Source organism: Lycorma delicatula, chromosome 10 (assembly GCF_047948215.1).
Source record: "Lycorma delicatula isolate Av1 chromosome 10, ASM4794821v1, whole genome shotgun sequence".
Taxonomy (NCBI): Eukaryota; Metazoa; Arthropoda; class Insecta; order Hemiptera; family Fulgoridae; genus Lycorma; species Lycorma delicatula.
In genome coordinates this window covers 35,631,689-35,647,162 of record NC_134464.1, presented here as the reverse complement: position 1 = coordinate 35,647,162, position 15,474 = coordinate 35,631,689, and the positions used below count along the sequence as shown (strand labels likewise).

Below are 15,474 nucleotides of genomic sequence, written 5' to 3'. Positions count from 1 at the left end.
GATATGCTGCAAAAAGGAAAGTAAGGTAAATAAGTCAAAAAATGATTTACCCAAATGGGGAGTAATGATCCTACGTCTATACCTGTGTTTGCGTGATTGAAGCTTAACTTTAGACTGGATAAACGATTTTGATGAAATTCGTGTATGGGGAAATTTGTTGGTAAAATTTTAAAATCAATATTTCCAGGGGATGGGGGTAGATAGTTTTTTGGGGTAAATTTTCTCAAAATTTTGTAAACATAACCCCATTTTAGATTAAGTTCAGTACATGCGTGCATGATCTTACCATTTAAAAAAAAATTTTGCCCAAAGTTCCCCCTTTCCGAAACATCAAAAAGCTATCCCTAAACCCAAAAGAAGATAAACGTGTTTTTGCATAAAGATAAACCATATTCTCTTTGCATTTTATCTTTTTTTGTTTTTTTATTTACCTTTTACGTTGTATGTAATTTTATTTATGTTTCATCTATCAATTAAACATAAGTCCATTTTATATTAATTCAGTACATTCGTGCATGTATATCTTAACATTAAAAAGAAAATATTTTCCACTTTTTCCAAAAATTAAAAAGTTATCTTTTTATTTATTGCATATATTTCAACTAAATTTTTTTAATGTCTGTAAGCTTAGTAGTAGTGCAAAGAATCCAAAAAACAAATCTCTTTCGGCACGCCGGAAGGCGGAGGTAGATCTAACCGGTGCTAAGTAGAGGATAAAAGAGATTTCCAGCTTAAAGTTAAGAAAAACTTCAATTTTACTCAATCCGATAATGGTTGCATGTGAAAAAAGTTTCACACGTTTAGGATACGGCAAGCCCCATCTTAGAATTCTAGCAACATTTTGATTATCCCTTGCCGTAAGGTTGGTCATTAAAAAATTGTTTCAGACAAAGTTTTAGGTAATGTTTAAAGGACTAATGACCACTAACAGTTCGATACTGCGTCTATTTAAAGGAGGTATGATTTTTTTTTTGTCTTCGAAACTGCATTTTTTCCAACCCCTGGGCCATTGATTGGTGACATCAAAAAACTATACTTAGATTTAGGCCCTTATCTAAAGAATAGTAGAAACTTTAAACGAATTCGATATTTTACCTAATATGAAAATTAAAACGATATTATGTTTTTTCGAAAAACCCCGCCTCCTAATCCCACTGCCATGGTCCGATTTTTCCCATTAACGATCTCGAGTGAGATTTTGGGTCGCTATATTTTATGTATCAATTTGAAAGTGATTGGCACAAAATTACGCCAGTTATCATCTCCACAAGAAAGTGAAATTTATATAAGTATATATATACTTTTGAAGTGACGGTGGTTTTGGAGTCTGGGGGATGTGAAACCCAATGATATATCGAATCGTAATTTTCCGGAAGTCGAATCATGGTACCCATTACAATAGGTAGCTTTCTTATGAAATCTATCTAATTGTTATGCAGTAAAATACGACATGAACTCTCTTTAAGAATTATCTCCTAATAATGGTATTATCTGAATAAATAAATGTAGACAGCAAAACCACAATCAAGTTTTAATAAATCGGTATTAAAAGAGTTATTCAGATGATCCCGACTAATATACGGTAATATCTATTAGTCTAATTAAAAAAATAAAAATAATCGCATAACAAAGATTCATCGGCTGTAACATAATAATCTTCAAATAATTTACTTTGATCGAACTGGATTAATTTATTTATTAATTATGACAAAAACTTTATTAATTAGATACACGGAAAAATTAAATTAAATTAAAATCGTAGAAAAAAAAGAAAAGTAATAAAAAAAGAATCAATCAAAGCGATTGACTGACTGAGCGTCAATTTCATTTTTTATCGATTGATAGAAAACCAATTATTCTAATAGAACAGTCACAGTAATAATAATAATAATAATAATAATAGTGACAGCAAGAATTGTGGGAGATGATGACTAAGCTGGTGATAAAAAAATGAAGTGAGAAAATTCACGATAGATGATGATATTATGAAATGGAAAGCGACAGCAAAATTTTCTTACGTGCGAAAAGAAAGCTTGGTGGTTGGAGGTGGAGATAAAGACCTTGACAGTATTCCTATAAAGAAAAACTATGGCCTACCGTAACAAATTGACGTAACCTGGACAACGTTAAAACATATCTACTAAAAACTGATATTAAAATATATTTATTGTTTAATATTTTTATTTTTATTAGAAATAACATCAAATTAATAACAACTGTTGTTGTTATACTAGTCGCTTTGAATTCGAGTTAAAAAAAAAATGTTATATTTTTCTGGCACTGGTTGTTTATTCTTAAAGTGGAAAAAACATAGATACAAGAGAAAAAGATACCTAGGAATTTTTTGGGGTGTGTAATTTATGATGATGTTTTATTGTAAAATTATCATTATATATTTAAATAAACCAAAGCAAAGTTAAAATTTTTTATTTACTATTTTATTTAATAGATTTGCTTAAATATTTTTAATAGAATTTTTAAAAAAGATTTCAAAAATCTTTATTTTTAATTTTAATTTTTTTTATGTTTACTGTTTAAAATGGAAGAACGTAAAAAACTTCAATGAGAAATATACAACCTAGTGACCTTTTTTTTTTTTGGGGGGGGGTGAATATGATTAAATTTAATTGTAGTATTATTATTAAAGTTAATTATTTAAAATTTTAATAATGTAAGTTTAAACCAAGAAAAAATAATTTTTTTAAATTAAATAAAAACAATATTTTTAATTTTTTATCGGCTCCCCGACTCTTAATATTGTCCCCAAAGTATTTTTGGAGTCACTTGCACAACTACTATGTCTAGTAAATAGACATAACAAAAAATTTGGTAAAAAAATATGCAATGAATAAAAAGATAGCTTTATTCGATTTTTGGGAAAGGGGAAAAATTTTAGAACAAATTTTTTTTTAAATATATGCAAGCATGTATTATAAGCTTAATATAAATTGGTGGTTACGTTTAATCGATAGATGAAACCATTACTTGATGAAAATTCATAACAAAAAAAAAAAATATGTATTTTATTTTCACTAAATTATTTTTAAAAAATCATAATATCTGTTTTGATATACAGTACCTTCCTCAGGTGTTACAAACAGAATAATAAAGTTAAAAAAGTACATACAATAAAAAAAACCAAAAGAGATAAAATGCACAAAAATGGTTTTCCTTTGTGAAAAAACATGTTTATTTCTTTTTGGGTTATGTTTGCAAAATTTTGAGAAAATGACGCCCAGAAAAACTACCTACTTCCTTGAGATATTGACCACAAAAGTTACCCAAAAACTAGCTCCATATACACAAGTCTCTTTACAAAATTTCACCAAAATCAAATTCTTCAATCAAAACGTTCAAAAAGCCAACATATGTACCTGTTGTTACCCATTTTTTTTTTGGTCCCTGGGACATGAAAAGTCAAGAAATTAAAAAATACCATACCCCAATTTTGACTGATTACCATACTTTCCTCCTGGTAGAATATTTATAAAGCTATGATACCCGGAAAGGAAAAATAATTAATAAGATTATTTTTTGAATTTCATCAACGTTACTTTAAAGCAAAAAAAATTTCCAAAACAATCTCTTTTAGGACTTACAAACTGAACTTTTTTTTAACATTATATTGGTTTTTATCTTTAAAGAGCTCTAACAACTAAGGGATTGTCTTTAAGGGAGAATATTTAAGGGGGAGTCAAATAATCATCTCCTGAAAGTCAAAACAAAAAAAATTCTATTCTACAGACTACAATGCAATTTAAAAATAAATTTTTTAGAAAACAGTAACGGAATAAACAAAATTATATACAATTCGAAAGTTTAATTTCAACAAATAACATATGGAAACCTAAACATAATTCAGGCTCTTCATAAAACAATTATTTGTTAGCAAAAGAAAGTGTTAAATATATAAATCTAAAAATCAAAAAAACTGTTTAATGGTATAAAAGAACAAGATTATAAAACCTAAAAACAAACAAATGTTAATAGGTTATAATGAATAAAATATATGGTTTTCAAAAAAACATGAATACATATATATATATATATATATATATATATATATAATAAATTAGGTATAACAATGCAAAATGTTCCTACCAAAAATCGAACATGACCAAAAAATGGGTTAAATTTATAACATTTTTGAACCAAACTTTTTCCAGACACCAGCTAATTTTCAAGTAATAGCTATTTCAGTAAGTAACAATTATTTTTTTAAATAAACTAAACCGGTACACATCTGATTTCATAAGCTTAGTAAAAATATAGGTAAAAAAACTTATTATAACTAATAAGGATGAAGTGGTATTCGTAAATAAAAATATGGTGCAAAATACAGTACGACCCCACTTCAAAAGTTCAAAATAACGTAGATATATTGGTTGTAGCACATAGTGAGGGATGTCCAACAAAAAAAGACTTATCAGATATAAAAAAAACACCATTTTTCTACTTTTTAGTATGTATACAGAAACACTTTTTAATTTTGTATATATATTTAGTAATAAATTGAACAGAATAAATAAATACACTAATACATTTAGCTCTGTGAAACTCCAATATATAAACTCCAAGCAAACGAAAATAACTTTTTATAATTGTCTTAAATGTAAATGTTAATTTACACACATTCACATTCATTTGTGGTGCTAACCCACTAGGTTGGTCTAGTAGTAAATTTATCATAAATCAGCTGATTTTGAAGTTGAGAGTTGTAAGGTTCAAATCCGAGTAAAAATAGTTACTTTTTTACGGATTTGAAAACTAGATCATGGGTACAGGTGTTTTTTGATGGTTGGGTTTCAATTAACCATACATCTCACAAATGGTTGATCTGAGATTTACATTCATACACATCATTCTCTGAAGTAAAATGAAGTCAATGTGTTTCAGTGTGATAGAGTTGATAAAACAGCATGGAAAAAATATTTTTAGTCTTGAAAATAATTTCACTTAAATGCTTGATGTAAACTTCTTGTTTTAATAAAAAATATTAAAAAACACATCCGAACACAGTGGGAAAAAAGTCAAGTTTTTCTACAAATACAAACATATATTCTGTAAAACGTGAGAAACATTGCTACCAAAATGAGAATAACCAAAAATGAGAATAATGTCTTTTAAGTTCACAAAACAAGAGCAAGTTTTTATGCCTTCAATGTTTGTGAAAAAATAATAATTCTTCTGCTTTCCAGATAGCATTACATTTGAAATTTCATAATTTTTCACAACTAATCTGTCAAAATTTGTATAAGTTAAACATAAAATTTGAAAAACTATAAGCACTGAAGATTCTCTTTGATCACGTAGGCCAAGTAGTTGCACACTTAAGAAAACAATCTATTGGCTAATGGGCTTTGTACTAGTTGACAAACAAGAAAACAATCTATTGGCTAATAGGCTTTGTACTGGTGGATAAACATCAATCACAAGAAAACCTTCTGTTATACTGGAAATAGCCACAAGTTTACAAAATATTCTAGAGGAACTAAAGTTAAAGTGTTATCGGCCACTGATTTCTTGAAGCATTTAGAAAAAATTATTTTGACAGAAGGATGGATTTTTACGAGGAATTTATTATTTACCATGAAGCAGATCCTAATTTGTCTAAGTCACAATATCATCTAATCAAATTAAACAGTCATAGTGTTTATTAGTCTGATGAAAATCCTCATGTAATAATGGAGAAGGAAGTAAACATATCTCAAGTTAAATGAAAGGTGTAGTATCGCAAAAAATTAGTACTGAGACCAATTAAAACAAGCAGATTCATACCTTAAGAAATTATGAAATTGTTTATACAATCATGTATTTGACATCAGCCATTCCTATGTTTGGCAGCAAGATGAGTCACCTCCTCACTGTGCTTCATCTTTTAAGCTGTAGAAAATTTAGTTCATTTAGTAAATGGGCAAATCTTAATTGGAAAAAAATGTGTATTTAAATGTTTAAATGTTGCCACAAATGCATAAGAGTGCAAGGACAATATTTGGAACATTTCATCTGATGTTTATTAACATACATTAATAAAAAGCTACTTTTAAGTTATTTATAACTGGATTCTCATTAATAAATTGGGAAGCTGACAGTCTACCTTGTATACATACAGATTAACAAAAATCTGTTGTAATCAATTTTTTCTATATAAGTTATTCAGTTTTCTGTAAAGTAGAATATGAAGAAAACCAATTGAAGAAAAACCCAATAGAAAATGTTGTGAATTTAAGGTTTAAAATAATGAGTTATAAAAACTGTCTAAACTGTAAAAGATGAAGCCCTTGTGTTTAAATTATTATATTAAATAATGAAAAACAAAAATCTTGTTTGTAACTTATTTAGGTGCCATAAATCACTTAAGGTTCTAAACAAACAAGAAATTAGACATGAGTCATTCTGGAAAACAATACATCCATTCCAATGAATAACAAATATACCATAACAAACTGAGGAGGAGAGTAGTTTCCTGTTTTCTTCATCAGTAAACATTTCAACCTATCAACATGATGAACCCACTAAAATAAAGGTGATGATAAACTCTAAGTCCCATTTTCTTTGAACCTGAGGTATTAGAAGAGCTCTGATTCTCTTGAACTTCAGAAGTTTCATATGCATATGGAAAGTAACCACTTTACTATAATATTTTCTATAAATATGCATTGTAAACAACATAACTGTCTAGTGAAATATCATCCTTGGTTAGATCGTTACTGCCATAGAAACAGAAAAATGTATCCTCTGAATCATTCCTCTATGAGTGAACATAATACAATTAAGATATTGCTTAACATTGAAAGGGAACAAAGATCAAAGAATACTGTGCTTTTCTTTGGTCTTCAATGCCGATGGTTGAAGTAATTCCTCTTGTTAGCTATGGAATAATACACCTACTTAGTTGCTCTGACTTATACAATGTCTAATTGTACACCAGTTCAAATTAATATTATATATAAAAGATGTTCACAATGTAGCAAATCTCTTGGGTGAAGGATGTAAAAATATAACAAACATGATTTATTTAATTCATAAAAATGGCTAAATGTTATTTCAATAACATAACGTGTTTGGCACACTGACGAATAAAAATATATTCCTCAATTTTCCTATTTTTTCAGGCAAAGGATATTATTGTACTTTATAACAATTATGCCATTATTAAAAATGATTATATATCTTACCCCGTTATCTTAGCTTACCTATATTTATTATACACCTATTGCACTCACTACATGTTCAATCAGATATTACAATAAAAATTATCTTTGTAAAAAATAATTCAAAATTTATTTATGAATATAATTAATATAATGTAGAAGATAAAACACAGAGTAAATATAAATATATATAATGTTTCAAGGTACAAATATATTAAACATTTCATAAAATTCAAGTTTTCCAACAAAGCGATAAAAGTTATCCATTCAATTTCAATAATTTTTCTACTTTTATCTTCTACCTTAGTTGTTAAAATTGTGATCTTCATCGGTCATTTTCTGTAGATTATAAATAAAAAATTGTTTTTTTTTTTTTTTAATGAGAAACACAAAACTAATTGCTTCAATACTATTCTTTTTTTTTCTTTTTCTTTAATATGAATCACAAATAAAATTTAACCTATGAGCAAACTGAATAAATTTAATACTTCTTTGTTTTAGAAAATTCAAATCCTTGATGAAAGAAATCAGATTTTACTGGCTTTCCCAGTTCTCTAATATGTCTCGATCTATTTTTCTCTTCCTCCCTGCTAGATGACGGATGATTTTTGCTTGTTGAAGGAGCTACTGCAACTATAGTATTATCAGAACTCGTTCTATCTACAAGAAGAGATGAACGTCGTTGTGACACATTTCTTCCGATTAAGCCCATTCTCCATAATATAACTGCCGTTACTTTTATAAGTATAGTAATTAATAAAACTCCGGCCACATTATAATACTTTCTATCAACAAACTGAAAGGTTAAATAATCAGCTATCATATGCTGTAATTCTACAAACCCCATTTTTTTTTTTTTTTTATTTATTAGTTTACTTGTGCAGGATTTAATTTTATTTGTCAGTTATGATTATTCACAAAAGCTACAGTAATTTACATTACTCAAAATTTGGTCTGTGTTTTAATAAAACTTAACTGTGTATGGTAAATTTCCTTTAAAACTTACCGATTTTACCACAATTTAAGCGTGAAAGAAAATTATGGCAAAAAATTTCATTTTTTGAAATATTTCTTATTGTTTTTAATATTTGTGATTTTTTTTACATGTTATATTAATGTTAATTATTTTTCATTATAAATTTTACATAAATGTTAACATGTGAATATTATATTTATCAGTAAGTGTTCTGTACAAGATTAAATGTTCTTATTACTATGGAAACAAGAATTTATGAATTATTAGTGTTTATTAAAAATATTAATTCTTAATAATTTTTTTAATTTATTAATTTATCTATCTTATCATCAAAAAAATAAAATATCAAATTAATTTCAAAGAACTTTATATATACAAATATGGCATTTACCAAGGATCATTATATAAATTGTGATCCCATTATATAAACTCTTAGGGCTGAAAATTTAGATAAAAATAAAATATATAATCTAGATTTAGCACAAAGTAAAGCAAGGTATGGTCAGGATGTGTAACCTAGATAGTGAATGTCATTTATCCAAAAATATTTATTAAATGAAATGATTTATATAATTATGTGGTAATTACAAAATTGAACTGATTTACAGTTATCTACCACACATAATTTAATCACTGCAAAGTAAATGGATCAATAACACATTTAATTTGTTAATTTATACATTTAACCAGGTTTCTATTGCAACATTTGACAATTATCAGTAAAACTGTCCAATCCTTTGAAATTCCTTTCTTAGATAATAACCTTTTAATCCATTATAAAATTTACTTCTTCAAACCCAACTGATGCAATAATTAAAACTTCACGCTCCGTGAAAACAAGATGGGGTAGCAGAATGACTATAAGTGATCTGACAAAAAATAAAATATCCAAGTCAAGCTTAATAAGGAATATAAGGAGTGAAGTAGTTTCCTCTAACCTCCTTTACTGCCCAGAATTTGTTGTTATTATCTATCAGCATGCCAAAATCATCAAATGCAGATAACATTACGCCCTATAAGAAACAATGGCATGTCGTTTAACAAGGAATAGCTTATATAACAAGCACAATTTCTTCTGAAGAAAACAACTGTGATGCTACTTCTGTAGAAATAACTGCTGTTGTTTCTTTTAGCTATGGTGCTTTACAAGATATGTTACAGACAACAAAAAAAAAAAAACAGATAGTGTAAAGTACCAAATTGTTGTAACTTATCAGTGCTCTAGAAACTCTGCTTAATATTACATTAAATTACACACTTCCTCTGCTCACTGAATTTCAAACTTTTAACAACATCCATTAATCATATTAAGCTTTTTAGCCTGTTTTAATGATCTGTAAATAATATTAATGTTAAATAAATGTTTTACTATATAAAAAATTTACTTCAAAATACGAAACAAAAATATTCAAGTTTCATAGTAATATAATCTGATGTTTAATAAAATCTTACATAATCTGTTTTCTTAGTAATGAAAAGATAAATCAATAAATTAAAAAAGTGTAATTGAATTTTAAGTAACCACCTAAAATGAAGAAAAGTTAAAAAAATTATTTTAACAAGAAGACAGAAATGATGAATTGTATTTGTTGGGATAGGAACAACCACTATGAATATAGTGAATGGTTCATTATTGACAATTTACACAAGCATACCTTTTTTTCCTGTTTAGCCTCTGGGAATCACCATCAGATATTACTTTAGAGGATGATATGTATGAATGTAATTAAAGTGTAATCTTGTAAAGTCTCAGGTCGACCATTTCTGAGATGTGTGGTTAATTGAAACCCAACCACCAAAAAACAGTATCCACGATCTAGTATTCAAATCCATATAAAAGTAACTAACTGCTTTTACTAGGATTTGAATGCTGGAACTCTCGACTTCAAAAACATTCAAAGACACGTTCTCCACTAGACCAGCCTGGTGGGTCACACAAGCATACATAGATGAAGAGTAATTAACCATATATGTGATGTTATTAACCAAAGAAAATAAAGTCCTGTTTTAACGCAACCTTTTGGAACTTCATCTGTTTGTGTATGTGACATAGTTTTACAATTTTTATCAAACTTAATATTAATGTTCTATTAGGTGAAATGATATATGTAAATGAATTTTTATAAAATGTTCCATTTTAAAATAGCAATTACTGTCGTCATAGGTAGGGGTGATGAAGAGCTGTGCTGTGGAGGGAATTTTCTAGCATTAGATTGGGAAACCAAACTATCATTACCATATTGCCTTCCTTTCATCCTGATGCAACCTATTCCTGAAATCACATACTGATTATAATCTCTTAGCAATTATGTATGACAATCACTCTTTCAGATTTTACTCCATCTTTAAATCTATAATTCTATATGCTTTCTCAGTGCACTATATTAAACATTTGATCTTACTTTTCTTTTTATTAATTTATTTTTATTGCTTTCCTCTCAGAAATCCAATTACAAAAAAAAATAATTTATTAAAAAATTCAATAAAAAGGAATATAGGTAATAATATAGAATTCCTATGAGTGGAGGCTGATGTTCATTATTATTTTTTGTCGTTAGATCATTATGAACTTTTTCTTTATTTTTTTTATAATATCTTTTAAGTGTCGCTGTATGGACATTACATAATATAGTATGGACACATTATTGAAGAAAAATTAACAAATCATCTGACTATCCCATATGAAAAAAAAATAAATGAAAAAAAAAATAACAATATACAATAAGGCTAAGGACTCAGTTCTCTGATTAAAAATTTATTTACTGTATTGGAAAATCTAGAAATAAGTAATTTTTTATGCATTATCAAACAGGGGGGTAAGATTCTAATCCTAAATAATAAAGAGAAAATGAGCTGTGTTGTTTTGCCATATCTTCATTTAAGTGTTAATACATCTGATCATACAGTCCAATAAGGATCATACATCCAATAAGGAGCTGATAAAAGAATAACAGAGTTTAGAAAATAAATATAAATCTATTTCATAAAATAAAAGGAAACACAACATAAGAAGTTTTTTACCAATAAATTATTACAAAACTGATATAAAAAACAAAGACTTAAAGTATTCTTATTTTAAAATTAATTATCTTTATTTTAATATGATTATTTAATGGATTACTGCTACAAAGCAACAGCCATTGTTAGCTTGGTGATATTGAAAAACAAGACTACAATTTTTTACAAAGATGAGGATCGTACCAAACTTAGGAAAATGATTATATATATTAAACAGAAGAAAAAATATCCAGAGATATAAATATGAAAATTTTTCATATGTCTTTCACATTCTTTATACTTGCATGTCTTTTTTGAAAAATTAAAAAATTTTCTGAAAAATTAATAACTTCTATCCACTTAAAAACTTAAAAACTTAATTCTACTTCTTTGAGTAGGATAAAAAGAAAAAATTTACTGCTTGTATAATGTTACTTGTACAATAAGTGTTGAAAACTTTCCTCAGCCTGATAATTCTTTATTTCAAGAAGATTAATTAACAAATTTTTAAATCAGTAGGTTGAAATTCTTTGTAAAAGTTTTAAAATACACAGTCTTATTTTTATGAAATAAAATAGGTGGCTGTGCAGTTTTTTTTTATTTATTACAAATACCTCTTCTAATCACATTATTTTTTACAGGTTAAAAACATGAACAAGTTAAAATTTTCTTAAGACTAGTCTCATTTGAGATACATTACCCCATTTGAAATTCTCTACAATCCTTCTTCAATCAGGTGTTTTTTAAATTTAACAGACTCAATCCTCTTAATGCACCACATTCCATGGTGTTAAGTTTGGCCTCACCAAACAAAAATACCATAAATGATTATAAACATTACAATACAGTTACTTATATTAGTTATTTTAGACATTTATGCTAAAAATTACAGCAGGAAAAATAGAAGAGAATATGAAAGAAGGCTTGTTCAGCCTGAGAAAGGAGGGCATGTGATGCAGATAGAGGTATGAGGATGTTGAGAAAAATATGTTGACTGGAAGAAAGCATTTCCACTGGAGAATGTTATTGAAATTGGAATGAAAGGTATAAGGAAAGATTAAGAAGCTTAATATCTAGAGGAAAAGAACTGTTGAAAATATTGAAGGATTACAGGAGTGAGATGGATCCAAACAAACTCTAGAAGAAGGATGCCTACCGCTTTGTGTGGAGTTTTGTTTCTATACAGATCTGAAACATTAACAGTAAAAAAGGTTAGAGAAGAAGTAACTAGATAATTTTTAAATTGGTTATAGAGAAAATTAAGAAAGTAAAGCAGACAAGATAAACTCTGAAATAAAGACATACTGAGAAGAGTAGCAGCGCTACTGAATTTAATGAAGATATTGATGAAAAGGAAAAATTCTTGGTTGAGCCATACCCTATGTAAAAATTGTTTTCAGGGAAGGACCTCAAAGGGAAAGTACAGGAAGGAGAGGAATGGTGGTAGGAGGGGATTAATTATAGATATTATGAAGGGAAGTGAAAAGAAACAAAGAAGAATACTCAGAACTTGAAACCTATCAAAATCAGATTTTTCAAAGAAAGCTTTAAACCACTTCTCTAATATAAAATCTCAAGAAATGCCAACATAAACATAGTAAATACACTGGTGTTTTTCTGATTTTATGAATATTAGCAATTAACACAAGTGATAAAATTAAACATGTTAAAACTCCAAGAAGCCATTTGAAGAAACATATCTACTGCAACATCCCCTGGCAGCTTAGAACTAATCTAAGAACCTACTCTTAGGTGATGATACCTATAATAACCTTTTGATAACCACATCAAAATCGGCCCAGCAGTTTTACACTAACACATCTACTGCAGCACCCCCTGGTCAACTATAATCGTAAAACATGTCTAAGAACTTGCTCTGAAGTGATACCTATTTAATGAAAAAAACCACATCAAAATCAGTCCAGTAGCTTTTGAGGAAAATGGTAACAGACATACACATACATACACAACTTCTTACTCCAAACGCATATACAGTCTCTGACTGTAGCGCCCCCTGGTGGATTATAACTGTACAACATATCTAAGAACCTCCTCTGAAGTGATATGTATGTAATGCAAAAAACTGCATTGAAATCGGTAGTCGTTTTTGAGGAAAATGGTAACACAAATGCGCATGCACGCACACACACACAAACACAAACACACACATACACAAAACCTCTTACCTCAAACATTTAGAGCATCTTCGTTCCATCGTACATAATAAATATTTAGTTATTTCATAACTAAATATAAGTTATACTGAACTGTAGTTTAGTTTTTATATTCTTACAACACACATTACAAAAAAAGTTTTACTTTAATATGATAATTTTCATAATATTGCAATAAAAATTCTGTCAATTTTTTTTTCTAGGTATTACAAGGTACATTTGTACTTGGGTTAATACTACAATCAACATTAACAGCACTGGCAATACAAGTAGAACAAACAACACAGTCTACCAAAATAGAAGACAGAAAATCTGAAGACAGAATAGGAGATAATATTGCACAAAGTTCTTCAAGCAGTAGTAGTTTCAGTACTGTAGTTTATCATGATCCTCCAAAACAAAGATATATTAAATCACCACAAGATGAAGCAAACCCAGCTCAATCAGCTGAATCCTCTACTACTTTCAGGTATGCATTTGAAATACTTAGTGTTATAAACTAATATTACTTTAGTAGTACCTTTATGCACATGCTCAACTAACTTTTTTCTTACATTCAAGTAACACACCAACAACCTCTATGAAGGAAGGTTAACATCTCTGCCTTCAAATAGAAGATCCTGGCTTTAAATCCAAATCAGGCACTGTAAAATTAGCATTTCATATTATAACATACTAGCTTAAAGCATAGAGTGGATTAATCATCTATAAAAGCAATCTTACAGAAGCAAGATTCAACAAAAGTCTGGCAAGATTCACACTTTAAAAGTTAATGAGCTTGATTTACATTACATCTAAAAATTTAGATAATTAGAACAGTACTGTTAATTAAAAACAACGAAGAGACAACCAAAGACAGTATCAAAAAAAGCCATTACAATGAAAATATAATTGGATCAGATAGGCCTTGGACAGCATTAGATCAATAATCAGCATTTTGTTTAATTTCAGACAATAATTTCTTTAAAAATATTTAGTGTACTTAAAAAAAGTCTTACTGTGCACAGTAAAAAAACAAAAGTTTATCTAGATAAGTATCTAGATTATTATTACACTCCCTCCATCAAGTGGGTAATAAAATGATAATGTTTATAGTAATAAACATAATCAATACTAACCCATTAATGAGTGGAAGATGGGTGGATAGTTAGTCGATGGTAGGTGGTATTTTTTGAGTGAAAGGTGAGTGGAAGCTCTGAAAAAATGTAAGATAACATTTACTGTACGCATTGTTCATGAAGAGAATAAAAAGCTCCATAGTGAAGTTCATAAAATAGTTAATAACGTAAACGATTTTAGATTTTTTGAAGAAAGAAGCTATAAAGTTAGGAAAATTAACAAACATTTAAATGTGAAGAAAAAACTGCTGCTTGTGAGATTTCAAGATCACAAGTTCAAAAACTCATAGAAGAAAGCAAGATCTTCTTAAATCTAAATCACAGACTTGCTCATTCAACACACCAAAAAAGTATAAACAATCTTCAAAACCAGTTAGTCAGTGGATTAAACAGTCATGATCAAGGCATTGTAAGAAGAATGAGTTTGATATAAAACATAATAAACTGCCTACATTTGATAAATTATGAGAAAAACTTCAAAAGAGTATCCAATTTAAAGGTTCTAGAACTACACTAGCAGCAATCTTGAAAGAGCTAGGGTTTAAGTGGTGATAATAGTTAATAATGTTGATAATATTTAATTATTATTAATAGTGGTGATAATAATTAACCGATGATAATAGAAAACTTTGATTGTGAAAGAAGACATATATTGGAAGAGTATAGAATATTTAAGAAAAATGACTGACTACAGAAGAGAAAATTCTTCAATTGTTAATCTGGATGAATCATACATTTTAACATCCCATTTGCCATCAAAATCGTGATTGGATGACAGTAGTGCAGGAGTAAAAGTGCCGATTAATAAAGGTTAATCATACTTCACACTGGAGGAGAAATGGAGTTCATTCCAAATCCAATATTAATTTGGAAACTGAGTTCAAAAAGTAGTGACTATCACTACAGCACCAACAAAATCAATTTCATGAAGTGGGCATCTGAAAAATTAGTTCCTGGTCTACCTCCTCAGTAAGTAGTTGTTATCGATAATGTGCCACATCACAATTCACTTCTAGAGAAACCTCTGAATTCAAATGATAGAAAGGTAGCAAGAT

General features: G+C 28.2%; 1 protein-coding gene across 1 annotated transcript in view; it reads left to right on the top strand.

The window, feature by feature from the left end:
- LOC142331713 (uncharacterized) overlaps window positions 1-15,474 on the top strand; it is a 124,550-nt gene that overhangs the window by 46,081 nt on the left and 62,995 nt on the right. The window contains exon 2 of the mRNA XM_075377753.1: window positions 13,505-13,770. Coding sequence (XP_075233868.1) covers window positions 13,505-13,770 — 266 coding nt within the window. The remainder of the gene's footprint in view (window positions 1-13,504; window positions 13,771-15,474) is intronic.